The sequence below is a fragment of the Lynx canadensis genome, chromosome A1, assembly GCF_007474595.2.
Source record: "Lynx canadensis isolate LIC74 chromosome A1, mLynCan4.pri.v2, whole genome shotgun sequence".
NCBI lineage: Eukaryota > Metazoa > Chordata > Mammalia > Carnivora > Felidae > Lynx > Lynx canadensis.
This window is the reverse complement of record NC_044303.2, coordinates 27,144,756-27,169,109: the sequence shown is the minus strand read 5'-3', so window position 1 is coordinate 27,169,109 and position 24,354 is coordinate 27,144,756. Positions and strand designations below refer to the sequence as shown.

Genomic DNA, 24,354 nt, shown 5'->3' with positions numbered 1-24,354 from the left:
ATATTCAAGTGCTGCAGAAGGCGGGAGACGGGGACAGGGGGTGTGGGTTACACGAGGAGGAAGTGTGACAGACGCGAGGTTCCAGTTCTGGCACGGGGCCGAGGGAAATACCTGAGGCGAGGGGACGTAGCATAGGCACCAGTGTGGAGGGGGGAGGAAGGCAGGGCTAGAGGCAAAGGCTGCATTTTGTAACCAGACCGCAGCATTTGTATTCCATGTGGAGCCAACACAGAACGTCACTGAACGCTCCTTCAACTCCACCTGTGTAAGCTATAAATTTACAGCTATAATATCCTCCTCTGATCATTTTCGCTGTTCATGGAAGCATCCCTACCCACGATGACAGAGAGCAATCTGGACAATGAGAATGAGCCAAGCGTCTTGGGTTCTAGTCTGCCCCCAAATTGCTGAATGACCAAGGCCTATCGCGTCTGCTCTGGGGTCTCAGTTTCTTCCTCTATAAAATGAGAGGGTTTGAGCCAATGGGTCTCTGACATCCTCCAAGTTCTGCTTTGCAGTCCTGCTCATTATATTTATGGCACGTATCCTTAAATTAATATTAATAAACCCTTCTCCACTGCCGTCTGCTTTCCCAATTGCCTTTCCCCACGTTGCTCCCTTCCTTCTCTTCTCTCTTACTGGGAAGCTTGTTGGGGAAGTACCAAAGTGGGAATATCATGGAGTGTTTAAATTTTCATTAGACGTGTGTGTGTTGTAACAAGGCATGCACAATTGATCATCTTGGCATGCATATTAATAATTGAATGCTGTGGTACATGCTTCCTGAACTTTACAAACAGCTCCTCTCTGAGCTTCGAATTGACAAGCTTTACTCATAACTGAAAAACTGGAAATGGGCAGGCCTATGGAATATACATTTTTGAAGGGCAAAGAAGACCAAAACCCCAAAGTCTCTCAGTCGGAAAAACTGGGGAGGTTTCTGCCACACGGACAGGCTAAGAAATGACATAAACATGAGTCAAGGATGACATAAGGGTGAAATGTCCTAAGAGTGAAATGAGTCACCTGTGCTGATGTTATTTTTTCTTTTGTTTCTATGTCCAGCAGATGAGATCTACCCAGCTGGCCCAGAAAAGACGAGAGAGCCCCAGCTGCCACACTGGGATAGATGGCATCCTCAACTAACATCTTTCGTAACTGCACATCCATGGTCAGAAGTGAAAAAGGATCCCAAACGAAGTGAATGGATGCTGAACTCCCCAAACTCTTGGTTGGGTCAGGTGCTGCCCTTGAGGCCTGAAGCCAAGGTGCAGATGGAAACAATGCCTACTGGATTAGATTTAATAGCTGGTCCTGGGGTGAAGGACAGAGATAGGAGTGAGGTGAGAACCTGAACAAATGTCCACATAACGGAAACCAACAGGGCTAGGAGGTAACTCCCGGACCTCGATGTAAATCTTGAAATAAATCACAACTTTCTCTTTATGTTCTTCTTCGTGGCTCTTGATTTCTTTTCCCCTTTCGAGCAAATGCTACCTGCTCAAATACGAAAGCAAGGAAAGTATGACTAGCAAAGTGAGGAGATGGGTGCCTCTTATCCAGTTTAAAGGACTAACACTTAATGAAATTTTCCTTCTCCTATTTCCAGTAAAATCTATGCAGGGAGCCAACCTTTTGCCATACTTGGAGCTTGCAGAAATGTGCCTGAACTTCCCGGAAGTTGTTAAATGAGCCCTCCCTTCAGGACACCAGGCCAGCCCCACCTGCTGTGATAAGCCAGTTCATCAATGTACCTGCTTTCCTATGGCCTCAGAACAATTTCCTGACACTCGTGGCTTCCAACAGAAAGGCCACCATGGAATGCCGTGGAGAAGGGCACCGGCACCGTGGAGATCTTTTTACATGGGAGGGTGCACTCATGCTAACTACCAAACAACTAGATTTCCAGCCACTCGGGAGAAAGAAAACTGAGCTGCCATTCCTGAATTTTGGGGCTAAACAATCATGATCTAATTCGAAAATGGGAAGGGCAGGATGTGATTCCTGGCGTGTTTTCCGGAAGTATTCGTGCAGGTAAACGGGAGTATGGCTGGTTCTGCTTTTGGAAAATGCAAGCAAGCGTGTCAATCCGTGTGGACTTCCGCCGTCATTAGTCAGAAGCAGCCCCCTGTACGGACACCGACCCCGTCCCACCACGCTGAACTGCGTGGGGGTAAGCGGAGAAAAACGTGGTTGAGACAAACGTCACTGCCCCAGACATGAAACGAGATGTGTTTAACCTTCAGAGGGTGATGAAATGTGCACACACCTAGCAGCTTGGCCACGTTGCCGCTACTATTTGCGTGATGAAAGGTAGGCTTCGGCTCCCCTGTGCGTCTGGGGAGTAGTCATCTTTGCAAAAGCACACGGGAAAGAGTGGAAAAGTCTGAGGCTGTTCATTGGGACGTGCAATCTTCCTGTTCCTAACCCTAGAGCCTTGATTCCAGCTCAGGCTCCCCTCTAAGGTCTCTCCCACCTTCAAGGTGTCCTGACGGGTCTCAGCCATCAGGGCCCGCGAAGGCCCCTCAGGTCCGCCATAGCCGGGATGGGCACCACGGAGACAGCACTGTGGGCTGGTGGCGCCCGCTGGGACTTTCCACAGTCTCTGCTGGCTGCTGAAATACTTCCCAGAGTTAAAGTCCGGGGCTGAGGGTAGGGGGGTGTCTCATCACGGACAGGTTGTGGGACAGGTAGGACTGAGGAATGCCAACATGAATTCTTCTGCTGACTCTTCCACGCAAATACCCCCCCAGCCTGCTCCGGGGGGTCCGGTAAAGGACAGCAGTTCCCGCCGAAAGCACAGCTACTGGGCTTCTCGATCTGTGTGATTACGCCTGCAGAGTCAAGGCCCGGGACCCCCCGGACTGTGCTGCTACCGATACCAAACTACTCTCCAAGGTCCCGGGAACTTCTGAACGGTTTCAGGCTTCCTTCCTGCTGCCCTTCCCATTACTCACGCACTCACTTACTCATCATCCTGTTCCTATGTTCCAGACACTTGGGGTGCGTGGAAGACTAATCAGCAAAAGCCGACGAATTATCACACCGCTGCACATTTGCTAAGTGCTCTGGAGGACCTTGAACTCGCAGTGGGTGGTGAGCCTATGGCGGAGGGGGTGTGGAGAAAGGCCTCTCTGAAGGGTGGTCTCTCAGCCAAGACCTAAAGGATGGGAAGGATTCACGCATGTGGAGTGGGGGGAAGTGCAAGTCAGACAGAGGGGGACGGAGGTGCAAAGGCTCTGGGGTGGGAGTTGGTTCTGAGGGGCTCAGCAGGAGGGAGGCCCATGGGGGAGGATGCATGGAGAGTCGAGGGAAGACGGAGCTGAAGAGGCAGGTGTGGAGAGCCCGCGGGCTGCGGAGGGAATATTATTCGTGCAATGGGAAGCTACTCAAGGGGCTGAAGTGGGGAGATACGACGTGAATCCCACTAGGCGACGTATGAACAACAGATCGACAGGAGTAAAAAGTGGGACGGGGAGGGGCCGCATATGGCAGGAACTGCAAAATGCCTCTGGGCAGCCATCCACCTCCCCCCCCCCTTCTTTACTCTGAGACCTCCGTTTTATTCTGGGGAGCAATGGGTCCCTTCAGATAAGCATATTTCCCATTTTCCTTGTAGCTAGGCACCAACACGTGTAATAATTCTGCACAACGAGACAGAAATGGAAGGCTGTTGGGGTTCTTTGGGCAAGTTTTGCTGTCTCGCTCTGAAGGTGCAACCCTGTCCTCTTTTCTTTCCCCTTCTTTTTATCTTGCGTGATTTGAGCCTGTAAAAAAAAGACATGATGGGGGCCTCCTCCTTCCTCCCTCCTTCCTTCTTCCCTTCCCCCTCTTCCCCCTCCTCCCTTCCTCCTCCTCCTGCCTCTTCTTCTTCTCCCTCCTCCCCTCCCCTTACTTCCCTCCTCCTCCCTCTCCTCCCCCCTCCTGGCTGTGCAGTGTGGGAAGAGTTCTTCAGGCCTGCTTGTGGCCAGATGCTTGCTCCTCCAGAGGTCCCACAGTAGGAAGCGCATTGTTGCAACAGACCTCAACCTCATGGTCCAATTCAGCCTCGATTTATCAGGAATACAGTGCTGATGTTTGGATCCCCCAGCCTAGGCCAGCTCCCCCTGGGTAATGTTAGGCACGTGGCGTGGCATTCTTTCAGCCACAGGATCTGGGCCTCTTTTAACACATGCTTCTTCCCACGGGTATTGCCAAAGAACACTAAACTTCCCTATTCTAATGCGTGGTTCCCTTCCTACCTTCGCTGTTGGAGTCAAGGGTTGAGTCTTCCCTGCCAGGTGGGACAGTGAAGTCACGGGAACGAAAATATATTATGAAATTGATGCTGGTGAGCAAGAGGTACCCGGAATATCCCAGTGTTCAGGCACCTGGTTTGCCATCACTCTGCAGGGGCTGTGTTTTTAAGAGTCGAGTGGCCTTTTCCCTCTCTTCCTTTTCTCCATTACCAATCCAGCCTTACCTCCCCTCCACCTGCTAATCCATGCTGCAACGGCCCTCCTTTTAAAGGGGGCATCGAGGGGTGCCTGGGTGGCGCAGTCGGTTAAGCGTCCGACTTCAGCAGGTCACGATCTCGCGGTCCGTGAGTTCGAGCCCCGCGTCGGGCTCTGGGCTGATGGCTCAGAGCCTGGAGCCTGTTTCCGATTCTGTGTCTCCTCTCTCTCTGCCCCTCCCCCCGTGTCATACTCTGTCTCTCTCTGTCCCAAAAAAAATAAATAAACGTTGAAAAAAAAATTTAAAGGGGGCATCGATATTAGTGTTTTCTCACCCTATCCCTAGTAACCCTAACTTCAGAACTGCTGGACCGACACGGTCACCGTGAAGAAGGGTCATCCCTCAGAGTAGGAATCACGAGAAGGTGGTCTGAGAATGGTCTGAGGAGACAGCACTTCTGTTCTTTCCTATTCCTTTTCTATAAAGACAGGTGTCCCGTGTGATCTCACACTGGATATTTGGTCACCTATCAGAGTTCACGTTTGATAGTTTCTTACGTATTTTATGCTGCCGCGAGAAAGGCCTGGACAACAGAGTCATAGAAAACCCTTTTCCACTCGAGAGCCTGGTTTTTTCACGCCCTCTCTCTTCTCATCCGAACAGATACATATCCTTGGGTTTGCACCGATGAAAGAGGCGCTCGAAATTTTGGCACGTTATATCATTGAAAATCATACTTATTCTCAGAATGAATATGTAAATCGCATATAGCCCCGTCCCACATGGCACCCCTGCACCTGGTATGGGATGGAGCACGGCATTGTTACAGTGTCATTCGGTGGCTTTTACCGACCACGGGGAACATCCGCAACTGTAATGCATTATGCCACTGTGACGTTAACTACAGACACAGACAGAGTGCCCATAAAAAAAATATACGCCCTTTTTTTTTTGAATAGAGCCCTGGGTAATTACCCCGACTATTGTTCTATGAGCAAGCCCATTTAGACCCCTTCATCAATTTAGGGTCTGGGACATGAAAAATCACCAGCATTAAGCGGTTAAGGCAATCTGCTTTCCAGATGAAGAAAGGACAAAAAAAAATAATACTGCAGAAAACCCTCCTCTACTCCTGAGTTGCCCATGTCGACAGCCAGAGCTCACCTCCAATAAAGGATCCTGGGGAGGAGTTTTTCTGATGATACCTTCATCCTAAACAGAGCTCAAGGACAATGTGTTCGGGGTCTGCTTCCTACTGTCCCAGCACTGGGAGGACACACAGGTCTGTGGGGACGGCCCCAGGTAAAGGGTGGCCACCCTGCAGGTGTGCTGTGAGCTGCGGTGGGTCCAGCAGGCACAGAAGCATCTGGTGCCCTGCCCTGGTGGCCGGGTTTGGTGTTCTGAGGAAAAGCTACAGAAATGTTGCTCACCTTGAGAAGTAAGCTCTCAGGGCGGGGTCCGTGTTTCCTCCAAGTTGCCACAGAACATGAAATCGGTTTATGAGGTGTGCCATTTGATATGGAGTAAAAATGGGAAATTATTGATCTACTTACCCCCACATGAAAACAAAAACTAAATGAATACAAAAGAAAAGGCAAAACCACAGCAAAACAGATGGCCCCCCAAATTTTACTTACATTGGGTGAGGATTCCAGTTAAGGCATTTTTAAAATTCTCCTTGGCTTCTTCCATCTCCTGCTCATGGGTGGCTTTTTTCGTTCATCAGCCGGCGGACGTGGCTATTGGCTGACTGCACCATGGAATAGAACTGGTTGGCAGAACGCCGATTAACTCCCCTCGCTCAATCCAGGAGAGTAGCACTGTGATAGCCTCTGAAAACTTGCTATCATCTGGAAATGGAAAACCACCAAGTACAAATCAATGCCAAGGCAAGGACACGTACTTTACTCTGGTTCTTCTCAAAAGACAGAACATGGACCATCTTACGGATACATCTTTGGAACTTGACAAATTAGCTTCCCTAAGGCTAACTGTGCTAGCGTTTCTTAGCCTTCCCTTTCACATCTGACTCTATGGTGTCACAGAGCCATCCAAGAAATACTTGGTAGCTCACTCATCTCATTTACCAACCCGGTGAGCTTAGTTTTAGATCTGTTCTGGGCATTCTTGGTAACACGGCGCACCAAATCCTGATTTCTCTTTCTCAAGAGTGGCTCAGAAAACTGTCATTAACCTATTGGGTCCCCTACTGCATTTTTCAAGATTCTCTTATCAGATCTATTATACAGTGAAACTAGTTGTGTGACTTAGATTCAGCTGAGTTAGTGGCAAAATATGGATGACAGATTAGACTATTTTAAAACCGGATGTAACGGAAGATATTGTTCCCAAAGTGGTTGTAGGAATTAGTCAGTTCTTTTTCTGCTCCAGTTCAAAACTAATTTCGCTTTACATTTAATAGAACAGCTTCGATTCAGCTGAAAAACAAAACATTTCCTTGTTTTCAACAAAAGAGGGCTTATTCCCTGAGTGGTCAGTGTTCTCTGTGGAAGCCATCTGGAAGCCTACTAGAGTCCACGTGAACTTGGTTTTGAGGTATGTGTGTGTTGTGGAGGGGGTGGGGTGCACGGAGTGGGCAATGTGGTTCCACCTGTAAATAAATGATAAAGTTTATCTGAAAGAAAACAAGTAAACTTGCCTGTTTGGGAATGGTTACTGGAACAGACCTGTGTTGTATGGCTTAGAAGTAGAAAAAAAAAAAAGCAAGTCTGAAGGTAATTAAGTTAATTAGAACTGGAAGCTGTATGTCAATTATCACAACATTAATCGATCCTACTGCTGAAGGCTCACTGCGTACTTCCCAGGCAAACTGGAGGGGAGAAGTCTTCCACCTGAATTTTTCTACCCTTGGAACATGTGACTTAAGGAAAATATCCTACATTTTTCCAGAAAACGAGGTAGACTGAATTCTAAAAATTGGGGAGCAAAATTACACTGGGCGATTCAGATTCTTACGAATTTATTTGGTAAATACTGAGTGCCTATTATGTTCCCCTCTCCTGGAGGAACATCAAAAAACCTCCTTATGCGTTGTGTGTGTGTGTTTGTGTGTGCATTTATTTCCTATGTTATATATTGTGTATATATGCATACAAACACATATACATATATACCCCCCAGATGACTGGACGGAGCGTGATTCATGTTTGGTAAAGGAGTTCTATTTTATCTCATTCACCAGATGTTCTTTAATCAACCACTGCTGTTGGCATGTTAGACAGCATACAAAGCCTTCGTTCGTGGGGGTGATTTGTGAATTTCATAGTGCCGCCGTAGAAACACCATTAGTACCTTTTCTGCCAGAGTCCCTCTCCCAGACGGGGGCACAACTTCCTTGCTGTGGCTGCTGCTTGCCCAGAGGTACGCACCCGGAACCAAGGCAGGGTCAGCCTGACCCAGGGTGCGTGGAGCGTGCTCTGCTTTTTCCATGGTGGAAGTAGCGATCGGACACACGCTACCTATCAGCACCCACCCGGGCCCTCTCCCCCTGAGGCAGAGGCAGTCTGGGGTTGGGGATCAAAGCCTTTTTTCAGGGCAAACCTGCCCCCTCTGCCCTCACACTTGGGCCAGAGGAGAGAACTGGCCCACTGGGCACCCTGCGAGGGAAAGACGCCCTTCCTCGAAAATCTCCACGCACAGGCAACAGAACACACGCGTGCAGTCTCACAGCTGGCTCATCCAATTTTGTTTAACTCCGGAATTTCAGGCCGAGCTCAACCCTCGGTGAACTCCAGCTGCAGTGGTTTCTTATCTCATTTCATGGACCGGAGCGGCTTGTGTAAGATAAAATCCATCATACAACTTAACATTACGTTCAGACCCATGGAGAGGCCCATAATTTAGCAATTATGTTTGTGAGAGGCCCACTGTGACCGTTACAGTCAGAATAAATTTTGCCTCCCGCGCATACTCGCTACCATCTCTCCCCGCCAATAGATGTTAGGAGAATGGACCTCCCAAAGACAGCATGAATAAACCTAACACTTATAAGAAGCCTTTTTTTGCTCCCCTCTTAAAAAATAACAACAAAAAAGAAAACCCTGACTTCATGTACCATTTTTCGCCTTTCCTGGGACTTTTATTTGTATATAACACAGAGGGGAAAAAAAAAAAAACCCATCTAAGATTTTGTTGTCAACCTTACAAGGAGATAGAACATCCCCGTTTCCATCTGTCTTTCCCTCCTGTTACTGGTTGTTCTTCCTTCTCTTGCTTGTGGTAACTCAGTTCGTAAATACACTAATTACTGTCAGGGAGAACACACTTAAAATTTAAAAAATGTGTGGTTTGCTCAAATGACCTGAAAACCAAACTTTATTTTTCTTCCTGTCTAGGACGGAGGGCATAAGTTCACCAGCAGATCAGAGTTAATTGATAGTTTTCAGAAAGAGAAACAGCAGTTTTAGGACTGGGCAATTGAAAATATACAATTTAAAAAGTAAGCGGGGGGGGGGGGGCGCCTGGGTGGCTCAGTCGGTTGGGCGTCCGACTTCAGCCAGGTCACGATCTCGCGGTCCCGTGAGTTCGAGCCCCGCATCGGGCTCTGGGCTGATGGCTCAGAGCCTGGAGCCTGTTTCCGATTCTGTGTCTCCCTCTCTCTCTGCCCCTCCCCCATTCATGCTCTGTCTCTCTCTGTCTCAAAAATAAATAAACATTAAAAAAAATTTTTAAAAAAGTAAGCAGGGAAGAGACTTGCTCACATTTTAACAAGCGTTAAAAAATATGTAGCACAAGTCAATAGCACGCAAAATTCCATTAGCTTAGCTTAAAAGATGTATGTAGTTTCGAGAACTCCCAATTTCATCCTCATTTCTGAACTTTCTGAAACTTCCAGGCCAATATATAATTGATGTACTGACATGCAAATTAAATGTGAAAACATTAGTTAAGGCACAATCGGTTAAGTTCGGTCAGTATCTGTTGCTACGTAAGAAGTGACTTTATATTAATTAAGACTAACTCAGCAACTCACTCTGAATGGCTACAGAAGTGTATTGGGAGCGGTCATTTTCAATATCCAACTGTAAGTTCAATTTTGGATTCAGTGGAAAGATCACTGAGAAAAACAGAAAACAATATAAACTAATTTAAACAGGATTAGATGGCAAGCATTATTAAAGTATTCATGTGAAAAGAAATTACACCTGCTCATAAAAATCACATCAAGATGCATTTACAAAAATTCCAAATACTTCCTGTGAACATGCTCAGCATAACTCTGAAGACACGGTGCAGTTTAGAACTAGAATGGCAAACGTGCCTTTTTCCACAGCAAGAAGCTGGAAAACTGCCGTATTAACGGGCGAATATGGACCGTTTGCTCCTTAAAAATTGTGCAGTTGTTTCTCACCAGGGTCCTTTACCACGTCCACCTGGGTTACCGCACATGTCGGCTCCATGGCTTTTCTTGATGTGCATTTTTCCCCTTGCATCCCCCGTTCCCTTACCATTCTCCTCTTTGGTAAGCACCATGGCCACGCCTCCCTGCCTTTCCGTGCTCCGTGTGCTCCTTCCAGGAGCCTTCACGTTTCTGGACACCTGGATAACTGTTACGTTTCCCTCAAGATTCAGCCTCAGTGCCTTTCATCAAAGCAGCTTTTCTGTAACCCTACCATGAATCGGGGCGTCCATGTGCTACGTTTCACAATTCCCTCCATATCCTTCTACTAAAACATCAGTCACTCTGTATAGTCAATGGTTGGCTTATGGATCTGCCTCCAGTTTTGAAGGGCTAACGTGAGAATGAAACTTCTAAAACGACTGCAATCTTCTGGTCACTCCGAGTTTTCGCTTGGCAATTTATCTATATTTGGTTACACTATTTCTAACAGACTTGCAGTGATTCTCGCTAGAGAGGCACAAATTCAATGGTCAGAAGTTCGGAAACATCAGTTAGTAGTCAACATTTTTAAAAGCTTATTTATTTTGAGAGAGAGAGAGAGAGAGAGCGAGCGAGAGAGAGCGAGCACTGTCATTGCAGAGTCAGATGCGGGGCTCGAAAAATCTGAAAACTGTGAGATCATGACCTGAGCCTAAGCCACACGCTTAACTGACTGAGGCCACCCAGGCGCCCCAGTAATAAACATTTTAATTTCATGTTAAAGAGTGTTTTCACATTGTCTCCCAGAGATAAATGTTCTCTGGCACTTAGGCTAGCTGGTCCTTTTATCCTTTCAGGCCTCTGAGGTCATCGCCACTGGCAATGAAAGTTAAGAATGATGTCAGATAATCACAGAGAAGCAGAGCCTTCTGCAGAAAGGCGCTAACCAGCTTATCAAACGACTCAAAAAAATCTTTTGAAAGCATTTTTTAATTCTGGGAAGATAATGATCATTTTTAGTTTTGTGAGGAATAAATAATATTGTAATGACTATTATCCCTTTACCGTCACTACCTGAATCCCATACCCATCTCATTTTGTTTCTGGCTCCTTCAGACTTCATCAACCTCCTTCTCTGTCCTCTCTTCCATGTTTATGGAGCACCTGTGACATAGGAGGCACTTCAAAAACTGCATATGGGATAAATCTTCGCCATTCAAAGACTAAGCTTGAGCCTCATTTGGGAGTTCCTTGAAAACCGCAGACTCACCCTGACCTCAGGCTTCCTGATTCAGAATCTCCTACTCCAAGTGATTCAAATGCACATTAAAGTTTTGGAAGCACTGGAAGAAATCAGTCAATGAAAACCAGGGACAACTGGCTGGGAGCTCATCTATGTTAAAAGATCACGAGACCTTGACATGGAAAGTGGCACCTGAGATAGTGGAGGTTACTGAAAGGGTTTGATGTGATTCTTCTGAGCTCTGTGAATCCCTGTCCCTAACCTCCCTGCCCCCATTTAAAGAACAGGTGCTTAAACATCCGTCATCCCTGTCCCAGAAAAGAAAATGTGAAAAAAAATGTCAAAGACTTGGAAATGGGCATAGAGACTACTGCAGATCTTTGTAGCGGAATCCTGGGCATGGCCCTCTCCATCGCCCCCCAGCCCCCGGAATTATCTGATTCTATAGGGGAATGAATCTTTAATTGCCTTTGACTAGGCTATCTTACAACCCTTTAGGGACAGAACATAGATTGTGAGAGCTGATAACAAGCAAATAATTCTCCATAACAACACAGATGAACTATCGTCCAGTAGAAAATACCAATCATTATAAAGCACATTTTCTTCTGAACCAGTTTTAACGCCTTACTGATTCTCTCATTAATGATGAGTCAAACAAAATCATAGGCACGTGTCAATTTTTATATTTGTAAGTTATGGTTCCACTGCCAGAGCATGCTTTAGCCACCTTTGAACTGTAGCTCCTCAAAGGCCAGGTCTGTGCTATAGTTGCATGCGTAACTCTAGGACAAGGACACAGAGCCCAGGACTCAGCAGGCGGGAACGTGGTGAACTTCAATCAAAGTGACAAACCGATAATCAAGGGGGAAAAGGCCTCAAACTGGTAAGCAGGTTTTTTTTTCCCCCCTTGTGTGCAGAGGGAGATCTGGCCTTGATTTTCAGAAACAATAGGGAGGATGAGAGCCAGGCCATGAGCACTGAATATGAAAACTTAGGCGGGCTGTAGTACCCTTATTTATGGCTGGGTCTATAAAGGAATACAGAGAGGAGATCAGTGCTTTGAAATAAACATATCCCAAGAATGAGATAAAAGGAAGATGTTCTACAACACAATTTTTTCCTCCAAAAAATGGGGATACAGACACACGTACACACACACACACACACACACACACACACACACACACAGTGAATGCTGTCACTGATTTCTGGCGTTTATGATAGCTGGAAATAGCTCACAGTGTGGAGTCACATAGTGATCCAAGCAGAATGGGGATTCCAGGATGGCCCAAAGCACTCCTGCTACAATAGTCCTAAAATGTCCCTCAAGCCTGGACATCTCTAAGCAAGTCTCCATTCTTCTGGCTACTCAATTAAACCACTAAAAGGGTGTGTTACCTTATCTATCCCCCAAATCACAGATAGCAGGAGAGGCGAGACAAATGGTTAATGCACTCCTCTCCCTTCCAACACACACACACACACACACACACACACACACAATCTCCCCCAATTACTACTCAGTACCTGTAAAAATGAAAAAAATTAAGGGAGGGGTTGGCAGTATGAAAATGCACTGATTATTCCTGCTTTGGGGTCATGCAAAACGTTTCTAGGTGAAACGGCCTGTCTTGCCTCTGTGAAGGTCAGTGACGCCCACGGAAGTGATTCTCCAACAGGCTCCTGTGTTTATTTCCCTTGCCCTAAGACGGAAGCCTGGCTTTTAGCTAATGGAACTTCCACTTGGCTTAGAGCATTATTGATTTTACTTTCTTGGAACCATAAATATTGACAACCGCCGCAGCAAAATGCCGGCAGCCCTCCCTCCCCCTGTCCCCCTGGCAGGCTGACACTGGGCCATTCTGTATGCAAATCAGAGCCTAGCCCTCCGGAAATTATGAATGCGGATCCCAGGAGAACTGAATTCATGATGACACATCAGGGGATCCCAAGGGCACTGCTTTCAAAGCTTTGTCAAAACTTCACCTGATGGCGAGAAACTCTTCATTTCATCGCATAATGAAAGATTATGCGAAGCTTTCCAAAGGGGGGAAAAGTACACACAAACTTTTAAATGCTCTTGCCAGGAGAAATCTCCAGTGAATGAGGATATCATCTTTCTCACCGTCTAATCAATCTCTTCCTTCCCCAGTCCAAACACAGGGTTCCTCCAGGGGTGGATGGTCTGTGTTAGACACACTGAAATTCATTATCTCATCTGCCTGGTGCTACTGTTTCCAATAAAGTGTAATTATGGTGTTATTGAGCTCCTGCTCACTTTCTCAAAGCCATGCTATAAAACTTTGGGTCTGTGAGCAGTTACTTCCCAGTCAGTCTTCATTAAGTTGAATTGTCCTCAGAACAATGTCTATTTAATCAGCAGGGTGCCCGCTAATTTTCTTTTTTAGAATTTGTATTAACGCAACAGACGCTGCCTTAGACACTACACAATTACAACTCGAAGTTTTCCTCCGCCTTCAAGAAGGCCCCGTGGCCACAGAATCTGGGGTTAGCTGGTTTCAGAAGATCTGCCCCCTCACCCCGTCACTGTCTAGTTGGGTCCCGAGTCACTCCTGGGAAGGCACGGGCACTTCTCACACACGATAGTGGGAAGTATACGGTGCTTTGTAATTGCCTCTATCATTCCAGAAGCCTAAACGCTGTGAAGTAGAGGCTTGCATGCTGTTGTCTTCCCTGCGGTGCTTAGCAAGGCCCCAGATATATGGTAAAGAGCCCCACAAGTGGGATGATGGCTGCCTGCACATTTCCGATCACGCCCGGTGGCACCACTGCCCAGAAATGCAACATACTCAAGTGATCCAAATAGCTGAGGAAGAGAGAAAGGAATTAAGCATTTACTATGTGCATTGTTTTAACCCTAGGCAGGATGCAGTGGAGGGCCTTGTGGGTCATACATAGGGTTGGGCTTGTACAGATGTTGCTAGATAAAGCTGATTTTCCAAAAGGAAACTGCAAGAATAAACAGGTACGATGTAAAATGGGGGAAAATGGAATAACCTAAGAGAGTATGATTTCTCAGTGGAGGGGAAAAAAAAAAATCAAATCCAATTATGTATTTTCAGATTGCATTTCCTTTTCTTTTTATCCAGGCTTCTTTACCTTGGGTTTTGACTGCACTTTTTTTTTTTTTTTTATCCCTACATCAATGAAATCATCTTCAGGGCAGCAGTTTTCTTGGCTCCTCCTGTCTGGCTTTGCAGCGTTATAAGGAGCATGGAGTGGATTTCCTCTCTGAGGCAGCCAATTTCCTAGGCAATTAAATGCTGTTTATATTCCAACTCTGTGCTTGGGTTGAAATTGTCAAGCTTGATATTACCTGACTGTTGCCTGAGATGTATCCCCAGCTAGTTCATTCTACTGTAACTGCCATCTATTAAATTTTCCAATCTGTTCTCTCAAGGGATCACACAGTACTTGGCAAAGGTGCAGCTTCGAAATTCTGCAAATTATACTCATCTATATAAATATATATTTTTGAAATGGCAAAGCTTGCAAATTACTTCACCAAATTGACATCCCAATCTGTGATCCTCCAGCAGGGAAGGCAATGCCACGTTCCTCTTACATGCACAGACATTTCCGTGCGGGTTTCTTAAAAAGAACAGGGGGATGCCAGACTTCTGTGAAACTCCTCCAAGAGGTCACAGAACCAAGGTGCTAGTTTTTGTCACGTCTAGGTGTAGCGCGTAAGCCGATAATACACAATGTACAGGATATTAAAGAAAAAAACCCAATTTGTTCCAAAATCCACATTCCCGGCTGAGGATGTTGTTCTTTCTCCTCCTGGCCACTCCCTGTGATTTGTAGCCTGAATGGAAAGGGGAGATGATGCCTGTATTTGCACTGTGTATGCTTTTTGTTGAAGGGACAATGACCATGTGTTTACGTCTGTAAGACAGCCCTTTCAGAGCAGCACAACAAGCAAGACTGGCCTGGTGGTCACAGTGGGGCATTTCAGTCACAATTGCAGCTGATTAGGGGTTTCTCAAGGCCGGACTGGGTGGAAAACGGCTAGAAGCAGAAGTCCGTTTCAAAACAATTCTTGGGGTGCCTGGTGACTCAGTCGGTTAAGCGTCTGGCTCTTGATTTGGGCTCAGGTCATGATCTCACAGTTCGTGAGTTCGAGCCCCACGTTGGGCTCTGTGCTGACAGTGCAGAGCCTGCTTTGGGATTCTCTCTCTCTCTCTCTCTTCTCTCTCTCTCTCTTTGTTCCTCCCCCACTCGCTGTCTTTCTCTCAAAATAAATAAATAAAGTTTAGAAGAAATAAAAGCATTCTCTTTTAAAGATATAGAATGTCAACCTCCTATCCTCCTAAATAGGTTTGGGGCAGCTTTCATACATTTCTTTTAATGAAAACATCCAATCCACTTTACACATTCCCAGCAATATACTAGCTATGCTCTAAAACACTCCAAGCGATCAATCACATCTCTCTTCCCATGAGAAATCTTTAATGGCCTCTCTGCTGCTTAAGGAACAAAACCCAAATCCAGCGGCAGCCTTCAGGGCTCTGCCCGCTGGCCCCCAACTGCTCTTCCCACTTCACCTGCTCTATAGAAACCGCCATGCAGCTCTCGTGTACCTGGGACAGGTGACGTGCCTTTCTCCTCCTGGGCCAAATTCCTCTCTGCTTTCCTTGTGTCTTTTCTCCTGGGGCTCCAGCCTCTGACCAGGATGTATTTAGGCCCTTTTTCTCCTGGGGGGCAGGGGGGACCCTTGTTTCTCCCGCACAGTTCTCCTCTGTGACGATTTTCTTGATATACCTTCCTTGACACTCGCCCCTGTGTTCCCAAAGCACGTTGCTCATACATCGGTTGGCAATCATGCCATTGGCTTTGGACTTGAGTTAATCGCTTACTTGAGACACCTACATGCGGCCAGCGACTGCAACCTGCCTTCTCTCCTTAAAACCTGACACGCCCAACGGCCTGAGGAAGGTCTGACCGTCACTCGTCACTTGCCTGTAAAATGCAGATGCGGCTCAGATGATACAACTCTGATGGGTTATGGGAGGGAATTCACGCATACACGTGGTCCTGACTTAAAATTCCGGCCCCTCCCCAATCATCTGTAGTTCCCTGGGGCAGGTACTAAAGCCCCCATATGTCTTTATTCCCCCACAGCATCAAACACGTGAGAGGAGCACAGCAAACGTTAAAGAAGTGACATACACTAGTGCCCCCTGCCCCCAATTATTCCATAGGTGTTAGCAGTGACCCTTCAACTCCATCTCTGAAGGCAGGGATCCCGACCACGGGAGGGGACACTAGCCTAGCTCATTCGTCACAGGTGGGAAGACAGGAGCCACCTCTGGACCTTCTGCGTGCGACTCCTCTCCCCTCCTTCCGTGAGTCGTGCTGAGTGACAACACACACCTGCACGGAGGACACAGGCGGGAAGAGGCAGGGCTCTGTCCCAGGCGGCAGGGGGAAGCTTCGGGGGTGACCTCAACTGCAGGAAATCAGCAGGTGTAGGGGCGGAGACGCCGGGGGTGCTTGGGGATCACAGGGCTCCTCCGTCAGTCAGCGGGCAGGCCCAGGTCGGCGGCCTCCTACCTTTCAGCTTGTCGGCCAGCAGGGCGGCCTCGTGCTCCGAGTAGTGCATGATCGCGGGCGGCGAGGGCGGCCGCAGCCGGTCCTCCTCCAGCTTGCGCCGGTGCCGCTCCTCGCGCGCGCGCATCCTCTGCTTGCATTCCCATTCGTAGAAGTCGTCCCTGGCCTGGGCGAAGTCCACGTGGAGGCGGCCCGAGTCCTTCTTGTCCGTGCTAGACCCTAATCGCATCCGGTAACCTGAAAGCAACGGAAAGGCCGGTCCCGTCACAAGGTCACCAGCACGATGAGGGCAAAGCGTCACCCAAGCCCTCAGCGAGGGCGCGATACGGGTGCTTTCGCCTCTTTCTCTGCCCATAGCAAGGGCGCTCTGCCCGTAGCAGGTGGGAAGCAGTTACCCTTCTCCCCAGCGATCAGGAAGCACGGCCAAGTTCAGCTTATCAGGGATTTGGGGATAAACCCCCTCCTGGGAGGCGTCTCAGAGGGTCACCTACCCATCTTGCAAACCACTGTTACTAAGAGGATGACCTCAAGAACCAGGGCACTTACAGTAACTCCTTCTTCCCTCTGGCTTCCGGGAAGCTCCGAAACAATTTGGCACGTAGCGTTCTCCCTCCCGGCTCCCCGATTTTATGGCTTTGTTTTTTTTCTATTTTTGATTTACGGTAACTCCACTGCGTAAGTGCTCTTAAATTCTTTTTAGAAAAAGGTGGAGCAGGAGTAAATAAAGAATATCTGTGATATTTAAAAAGATCCACAAAGTAAATTCCGCAGCACCTCACTCACATGTTACCGCTTCATTCCCCTAGAAAATGCTGCTCAATTCTCTCTCAGCAGCTGCAAAAGCCACAATCACCAAGGCAATTTTGCAATGCTGTTTTATTTCCACTTATCCTCTGGGGCACGCGGGAGAATATTTTACCTTCAATCAAGAGGCCTTGCTGCTGCCTTCCTTACAGCCCTGCACTACCTCATCTGGCACGCAGCACTGCACAAATTGTCCACGCGATCTTTGAAGGCCACGGGAGCCCGCGCAAGAACGCGGAGCTAGACCAAAAACAGGGGCCTGGAAATCTTTGGGGGATTTGCGGTGAGCTACCCAACTTACAAGCAGATGATGTGCAGACACTCGATCTGAGACATCAACGCAAACAGAACTGAAACCAGACAGCTAGCCTAACTTCAAATGAAGGAAGACTTGGCTTTGAGACTGCTCTTCAGTTTGGGGCACTCAGATTTTAAAAACATAAATTCAGGTCCCAGCAGGATCACAGCTGTCGGGGCTGCCAGAGGAGACAGCAAAGTGAGCACTTTTGCTGTGTAGGGGCTTTGCAAACGAGACACCACTGTGAAATGCCAGGCTGCCCTGCACGGATGTTCAAGATCTCTATGGTAGATTTCAATGGATTATCTTGGCATTTGGGTTGGAGCTCAGCTGAAAATCCCTGTAGAGGCTGACTTCTCCCCCGTAGGGCACTTCACACCTTTGAGAAGTTGCAAACACAAAACAGATCTCACATCTGATTCCTGTTGTGCCCTTCTCCCTCCTAGGTTCACATGGTGTTCTCTAAAAATGGGAAGACCTAACAATACCTACGACACACGTAAACATCCCGTCATAGATGAGCAGAATTCATGCTAAAGCAGAGTGTATCTTGGCGCTGGGCCATAGCGACGTAACAAGTCGGCAGGCCACGGTGATATATACATAACAGCTGAGCGGGTGGCACCACCTGAGACTGGCTAGCAGTCCCCACTGGCCAAGGGACTTTCTCCTGCCCGTGTCCAGAGCATCGCTTTTCAGATATTTCTGTTCCAAAATGTACCCTCTCTTTCACCGACACATCATCATTAAGGCCTTAAAAAGAGATCCTGATGAGGCTGAGCCTAAAATTAGCTTGGCCTTCAAATGTGAACACGGTCCTAAAATTAGGCCTTCCAGCTGGGCACGGGCTTGCAGGAGCTTGCACACGGGAGGGGCAGCCTTCTGCCCCCACACCCCCCACCCCTCCAAATAAGCAGCCTTCCAGATCCTCCCCGGACTGATGTGCAACCTTCCTAGGGCGATGGAGGTAAAGCTGGGAGACCCCTGTGCCCCCAGGCAGGGAAGCTGGAGGCGAGGCCTTAGCTGTGGGCTCTCCCTGCCGCAAAGGGGCAGACCAAGGAGCAATCAGGCGCCCGGCTAAGCAGCCGGACCAGGGTCCAAGTGGGGCAAAGCCTAGCATCAAGGAATCGATAGAGAAATACCTTCCACGTGCCTAAATTTGGGCCTGTTCATCTTTGGCGACGTCTCAAGGCGCTTCTGACTGGGTCTAAACATTGTGTTATGTTGGCGTTGAAAAGCACTTTTGATCTACTCTAATCCTCTCATTTAATCAGGTGGGGTAAAGTAATACTTTTATTGGTAGAGCTGTGATTAGAACCCGGCTTCCCGAGGCAGGGTCCGTGAGAAATAAGGATCCGTGTTTCTTTTATCATCTTCAGGATATTTGTGTTAAAAACAACCATTTCCTGGATGGTTCCTATTGTTGTCGGTGCCCTGCTAAGCACTTAATATCCATTATGTTGATTCGTTCCTCACAATAATCCTATAAGTTAGTACTGTTGCTGCCTCAGTTTTGCAGATGAGAAAATGGAAGCCAGGGAGAGGTATTCTAGCCCGAGGCACGTGAGACCCGGGAGACCCGTCTCCAGGCATGCTGGTGACAGAGCCACCACCTGTGTGTGTAACAAGAGTACTCTGATGCTGTGGCCCCAGAAGATATGGGAAGCAAAACACGTAGCTGTTTGTGCGCTGTAAAATATTTTCCTCTGTGTTTCGTCTTCCATCTCCTTTAGAAGGCTTTCAGAGTTTTTCCCCACTTTGTTAGGTTTTCTTGGAATAAGGGTTTTAAAGTCCTCCACATCTCTACGCCAGCTCTACTCCGCAAAGTCACAGCAGTGTCGGAATAACCCCGAGGCGGCTGGGGTTCGCAAGAGTGTTCCGTGGCGGGGAAGGGAGCTGCCTGCAGAAATTAAGCCTGGCAGGGGCATTCAGGTATTTTTTTTCCCCCATTCTTTTCTCACCTTCCCTCATGAGCTTTGCCTCTGGAACGGGGAGGTGGTGTGCAGAGTGATGGATGGGAAACATGCGAGATGGAGAGTGTGAGGGAATGTCAGGGAGCTGAATCTAAGCGCACAGCTTTCTAAAGCCACATACCAATACCAGATGCGTAGTTCTTGGGTTTGGTAAAGGCCCGGATGACAGACTCCCTACAGTGGCTCCAACAGCCACAGAGCGATAGGCGGCACTGGGTCTAATTTCAGCATCTGTAAAAATCTCCCCTACGAGCTGGCACCAAAGCAGCAGATATCACGGGGCAGCCTTCACCAATCTAAGTGCACTGGCAATTGGGCAATGATATCGGGCCTTCCCCTAAAGTGGCAATGGCATCAGGCTGCTTCCTGCTTGGAACTGATCTTGACCTGCTACCCTGGGGTCTAGAAAGTGAGCCACTTCCGGAAAACTGAAATTGTGCTCAGAGCATACTTTATTCCTCCCGGGAATGGCATCCAATAATAATAATGGCCCTCAGTCTTCATAATATTGCTTTTCATCTAATAAGCACTTGAGAACATTAATTAGAACCTCAGTGGAATTCCTAAAGACTGGTGTTGGGCAACCCTTCGTGCAGTGAGGAACGCTCACAGACTTAGCATAGAGTTTCTGGCAGCCAAGGAAAAGGCAGAGTTCCTCCTTTTCCAGCCCCTAACTGTGAGGACTTTATTGTACATTAAGGCAAAAGGGAATAAGCTCCTATTAACATCACAAAACGTAACAAAATGCTGAGAAAACCCCCGATGTAATGCAAAGTACCGGAAAGGTAAATGGCTTTATCAACCATGAATTCCTCTGCAAAGCGAATGTGACAGAAATTCTTCTTGCTTTTCCGAATCGCTGTAATATCACCGCACTGCTCAAAGACTTCTTGAATAATTTCCTCAGTAGCGTTTTCTGGTAATCCCCCGACAAACACGGTCTTACACCCAGGAGGTCGTTCTCTTGTGGAAGGAGGTGGAAGATCTATTAATCACAACAAAACAGAGGGGTTTTGACTTTTATTTCTTTGCCCTCTTCCTGGCTCACCTGGTGAAAGTGACACTTGAAGAGTAACTGTGTCCATTCTGAGGAAGGATAGATTTCTACACCGACCTACACGGCTGGCAGGCTGCCTTGTTTTCACCTCCTCTCCCCTCCCCAACCTAAACTTTCTGTGTTCCTTTCTACACAGACTGGCTATGCTTGTCCGTGAACAGAGATAATGCAAGTGTTAGCATAATTTCATTTCTCCTTCATAATACAGAAGCCCAGAAAACGGGGGGAAAAAAACCTCACAAAGGACAAAGCATGATGAAATGACAACATGATGGAAAACTTGGACTTGTTATCGGCTTTGTCTCCTTGCGGGATAATGGATCAGCAAGGCAGAAAACTGGGAACACAACCCGAAAGCAGTACTTGCTGGGCTGGGAAACACCAAACATCGGGCCTGAAAAACCACTTTTTTTAAAAAAAAAAATTATTATTCACATTTATTTATTTATTTTTTTTTTTTTTTAATTTTTTTTTTTTCAACGTTTATTTATTTTTGGGACAGAGAGAGACAGAGCATGAACGGGGGAGGGGCAGAGAGAGAGGGAGACACAGAATCGGAAACAGGCTCCAGGCTCCGAGCCATCAGCCCAGAGCCCGACGCGGGGCTCGAACTCACGGACCGCGAGATCGTGACCTGGCTGAAGTCGGACGCTTAACCGACTGCGCCACCCAGGCGCCCCTATTATTCACATTTAAATGAGCAAATGATTACATTGGGGGAAGGCTGTAGGAAAAGATAAAACCTATACTGTCACAACATTTTACCTAGTTTACATGTAGATTACTAAAGCAATCTCCTGAAAAGTCCACTTCAAAAAGGCAACACTGATTAATATGAATAAAAAAAAAATTCTAGCTATTTAAGCCCATAAACTTAGTATCTGAGCCAAAATTAAAAAAAAAAAAAAAATCTGGCTCATTTATGTCATCGAATGTATGTTTCCTTCAAGCAAATGTAATTTGGCCCAGAAACTCTGAGATGCAGCCTCCCCCCAAAATTGCAAACTGCTAAATTAATTCAATTTTCCATCTAGCAAAGCACATTTCGGAGTTTTTCTCCTACATTTGTGACGATGGATGGAAATGCTCACACATTTCACACTATGTTTTGCAGCAAATGCTAGATGTCATTGCATGCAAAAAGATTCTTAATGCTGGATATATATCCCCAAATCACACATACTGCCTTCAGGTGTCAGTTCAGCTCCTGGATACAACACATGGACACATCCCCATCCATTTGGGCTAATCTAGAGACAAAGGCCTCATGGAGAATGGACCTCCACTTTGTGCCTGTGTGTGGAAGAATTCTGAGTCAGATCTGAAAGTGAATACAATGCTACATGAAGAAAGAAAGAGGAAGAAGAAAGAGGAGAAGAAAGAAGAAAGAAAGAGAAAGAAAGAAGAAGGAAAGAAAGAGAAGACAGAGAGGGAAAGAAAGAAAAAGAAGAAAAGAAGAGAAAGAAAGAAAGAAGAAAGAAGAGAGAGAAAGAAGAAGGAAAGAAAAAGAAAGAGAGAGAAGAAGGAAAGAAAGAAAGAGAGAGAAAGAAAGAAAGAGGAAGGAAAAGAAAGAAGAACGAAAGAACGAAAGAACGAAAGAAAGAAAGAAAGAAAGAAAGAAAGAAAGAAGAGAAAGAAGTTTAAATTGATGAGTATCTTTCACAGGCAACACTTACTTGGATTTTGAGGGAAAAGAGTACAACTTTTGCAGTGGATTATTTCTTTGACGACAGCCACTTCTGTTGGTGGTGGCGGTGGTACCAGCCCCAGGCCTGGAATCATCGGGTTAATGGGGGTGATCCCAGTCATCATGTTGAGGCCTGGATCAAAGCCTGGAACACAGATTGAGTCTGAAAAGTACACAAGATAACATTTTGGCTGGAGGATCTGAAATCAATTTTCATTGTTGTTTTTGCTGTTTGCTTGCAAAGATTATTCGGCTTTATGCTTTCTATTTTTTTTTTTTTTTTTTTTTTAGGAATGTCTCCTGAAGATGTAGCATTATAGAAAGCTATTCCAGAAAGCTAAAGAGAAAATAAAAGATGAACTTAAAGCTACATGAAAAGAAAATCATATTACTTAAGATATTAACATGGCAGAACAGAACACAGCCTATTAAAGTGGAAAACCACGCACCATGAAGCTCTGCGGTTATTGTGAATGTGATTTTCTGTTTCTTAACAGCAGTGTATTGTTTACACTGCCTTATGACCCAGAATGTGGGAAGAATACCATTTAACATTGAAGTGCCCTGTGAATCTAATTGTCAATCTGGTTTTATCAAAAGAGCCTTCTTACCCGAGTGACCTAGATTTAGAAAAGTTCAATTTATATGTGCATACTTTATAACGATACATTCAGGTCCAACCTAACCTATTTCCCCCAGGAAACAAAAAACAAAGAGTGATTATAATTACCATGGGTTATATACATGAGGCACAAAATTAGCTGTACATTTCTGGATTCTATTGGATAATCACACTTTCTTCCTCTAATTCAATCAACAAATAATTGACCAACCCTTCTGAAATCGTTATGCCCTGTATAAAAACAACAAATTTACGCCCTGTATAAAAAAAAATGAAAGGGGGCAAAAGGAATGGGTTTTCCAATATAAGCAATGAGTTGTTTTTTGGTGGTGTTGTTTTGTGTGTGTGTGTGTGTGTGTGTGTGTGTGTGTGTGTGTGCGCGCGCGCGGTAATGAAACAAGTAACTGTAAAGATGATATACAGGGATTTTCTTATCCTAAATAAGTAAGATTTATTTACAAGCAGGAACTGTTACAATAATGTACTGAGTGCCTAAAAGTAGCTGCAAGGGGATCCCTCTCCTGAGAGTTTTTCTGTTTGCAGAAAGCAGACAGTCTCCCTGGGAGCGTGATGATGTTCCAGGTAGACACACAGGAGCACAGATCACCGGGAGTAGTCATGGTGACCCTCCACTACTCCTCAGCCGTGAAAGTCTCTCCTATCTCTTCTCCCTCGTCGTCCTAGATCATTCCCATTCCTCCCTCCTGGCCCTTCTGACCCTGGAAAGCCCCTGCCTTAGTGGCATGGCCTCACCCTTTGCTTACCTGTGCCGAAACGGGTCCAGCAAGCCCAGAGGCAGATGAAGTGACAGTCACGCCCTCTGTTTACTAAGATACTCCAGTGCATAGAAATCACCAGCAAAACCTTTTCCTTTCTGGGAAAAGGTTTGTCATAGCTTTCCTGCAGCTACCCTGGATATTTCCACTCTCTTTCTGGGTTGAACAGCATAAGCAGGGTGATCCCGATCTATAACCCCAGGAGGACTGCTGTCCCATTTATTAGGAGATCCATCTAACTTGACAATGTGCCAGCACGACTTCAATAAAATGAGGGTTCTTTTCTCCAGTTGTGCTTTGGTTTAAAAAAAAAAAAAAAGGTCCTAAATCTAAATGCCAAATGAGCATTCTTGTTCGGAGGAGTCGTCTTGACATCCTAGGTACTTCTTCTGCAATTATGGTTCTTAGTTTCTTCATCTGTAACATGGGATGGTTTGGCTGAATAATCTCTTAGAGCAGTAGTAGGGATTCTGCGCTGACACCGCTCAAAACAAGTGATACACAAAAGACACAAAGGCTTGGAAGTGACAGAGACAAGACTT

General features: G+C 46.6%; 1 protein-coding gene across 1 annotated transcript in view; it reads right to left on the bottom strand.

Annotated features, from left to right (window-relative positions):
• ENOX1 (ecto-NOX disulfide-thiol exchanger 1) overlaps positions 1-24,354 on the bottom strand; it is a 451,396-nt gene that overhangs the window by 133,819 nt on the left and 293,223 nt on the right. Inside the window, 6 exon segments of the mRNA XM_032591194.1 lie at positions 6,072-6,147; positions 6,149-6,225; positions 6,228-6,284; positions 16,599-16,832; positions 20,449-20,655; positions 22,404-22,577. Of these exon segments, the coding sequence (XP_032447085.1) occupies positions 6,072-6,147; positions 6,149-6,225; positions 6,228-6,284; positions 16,599-16,832; positions 20,449-20,655; positions 22,404-22,577 (825 nt within the window).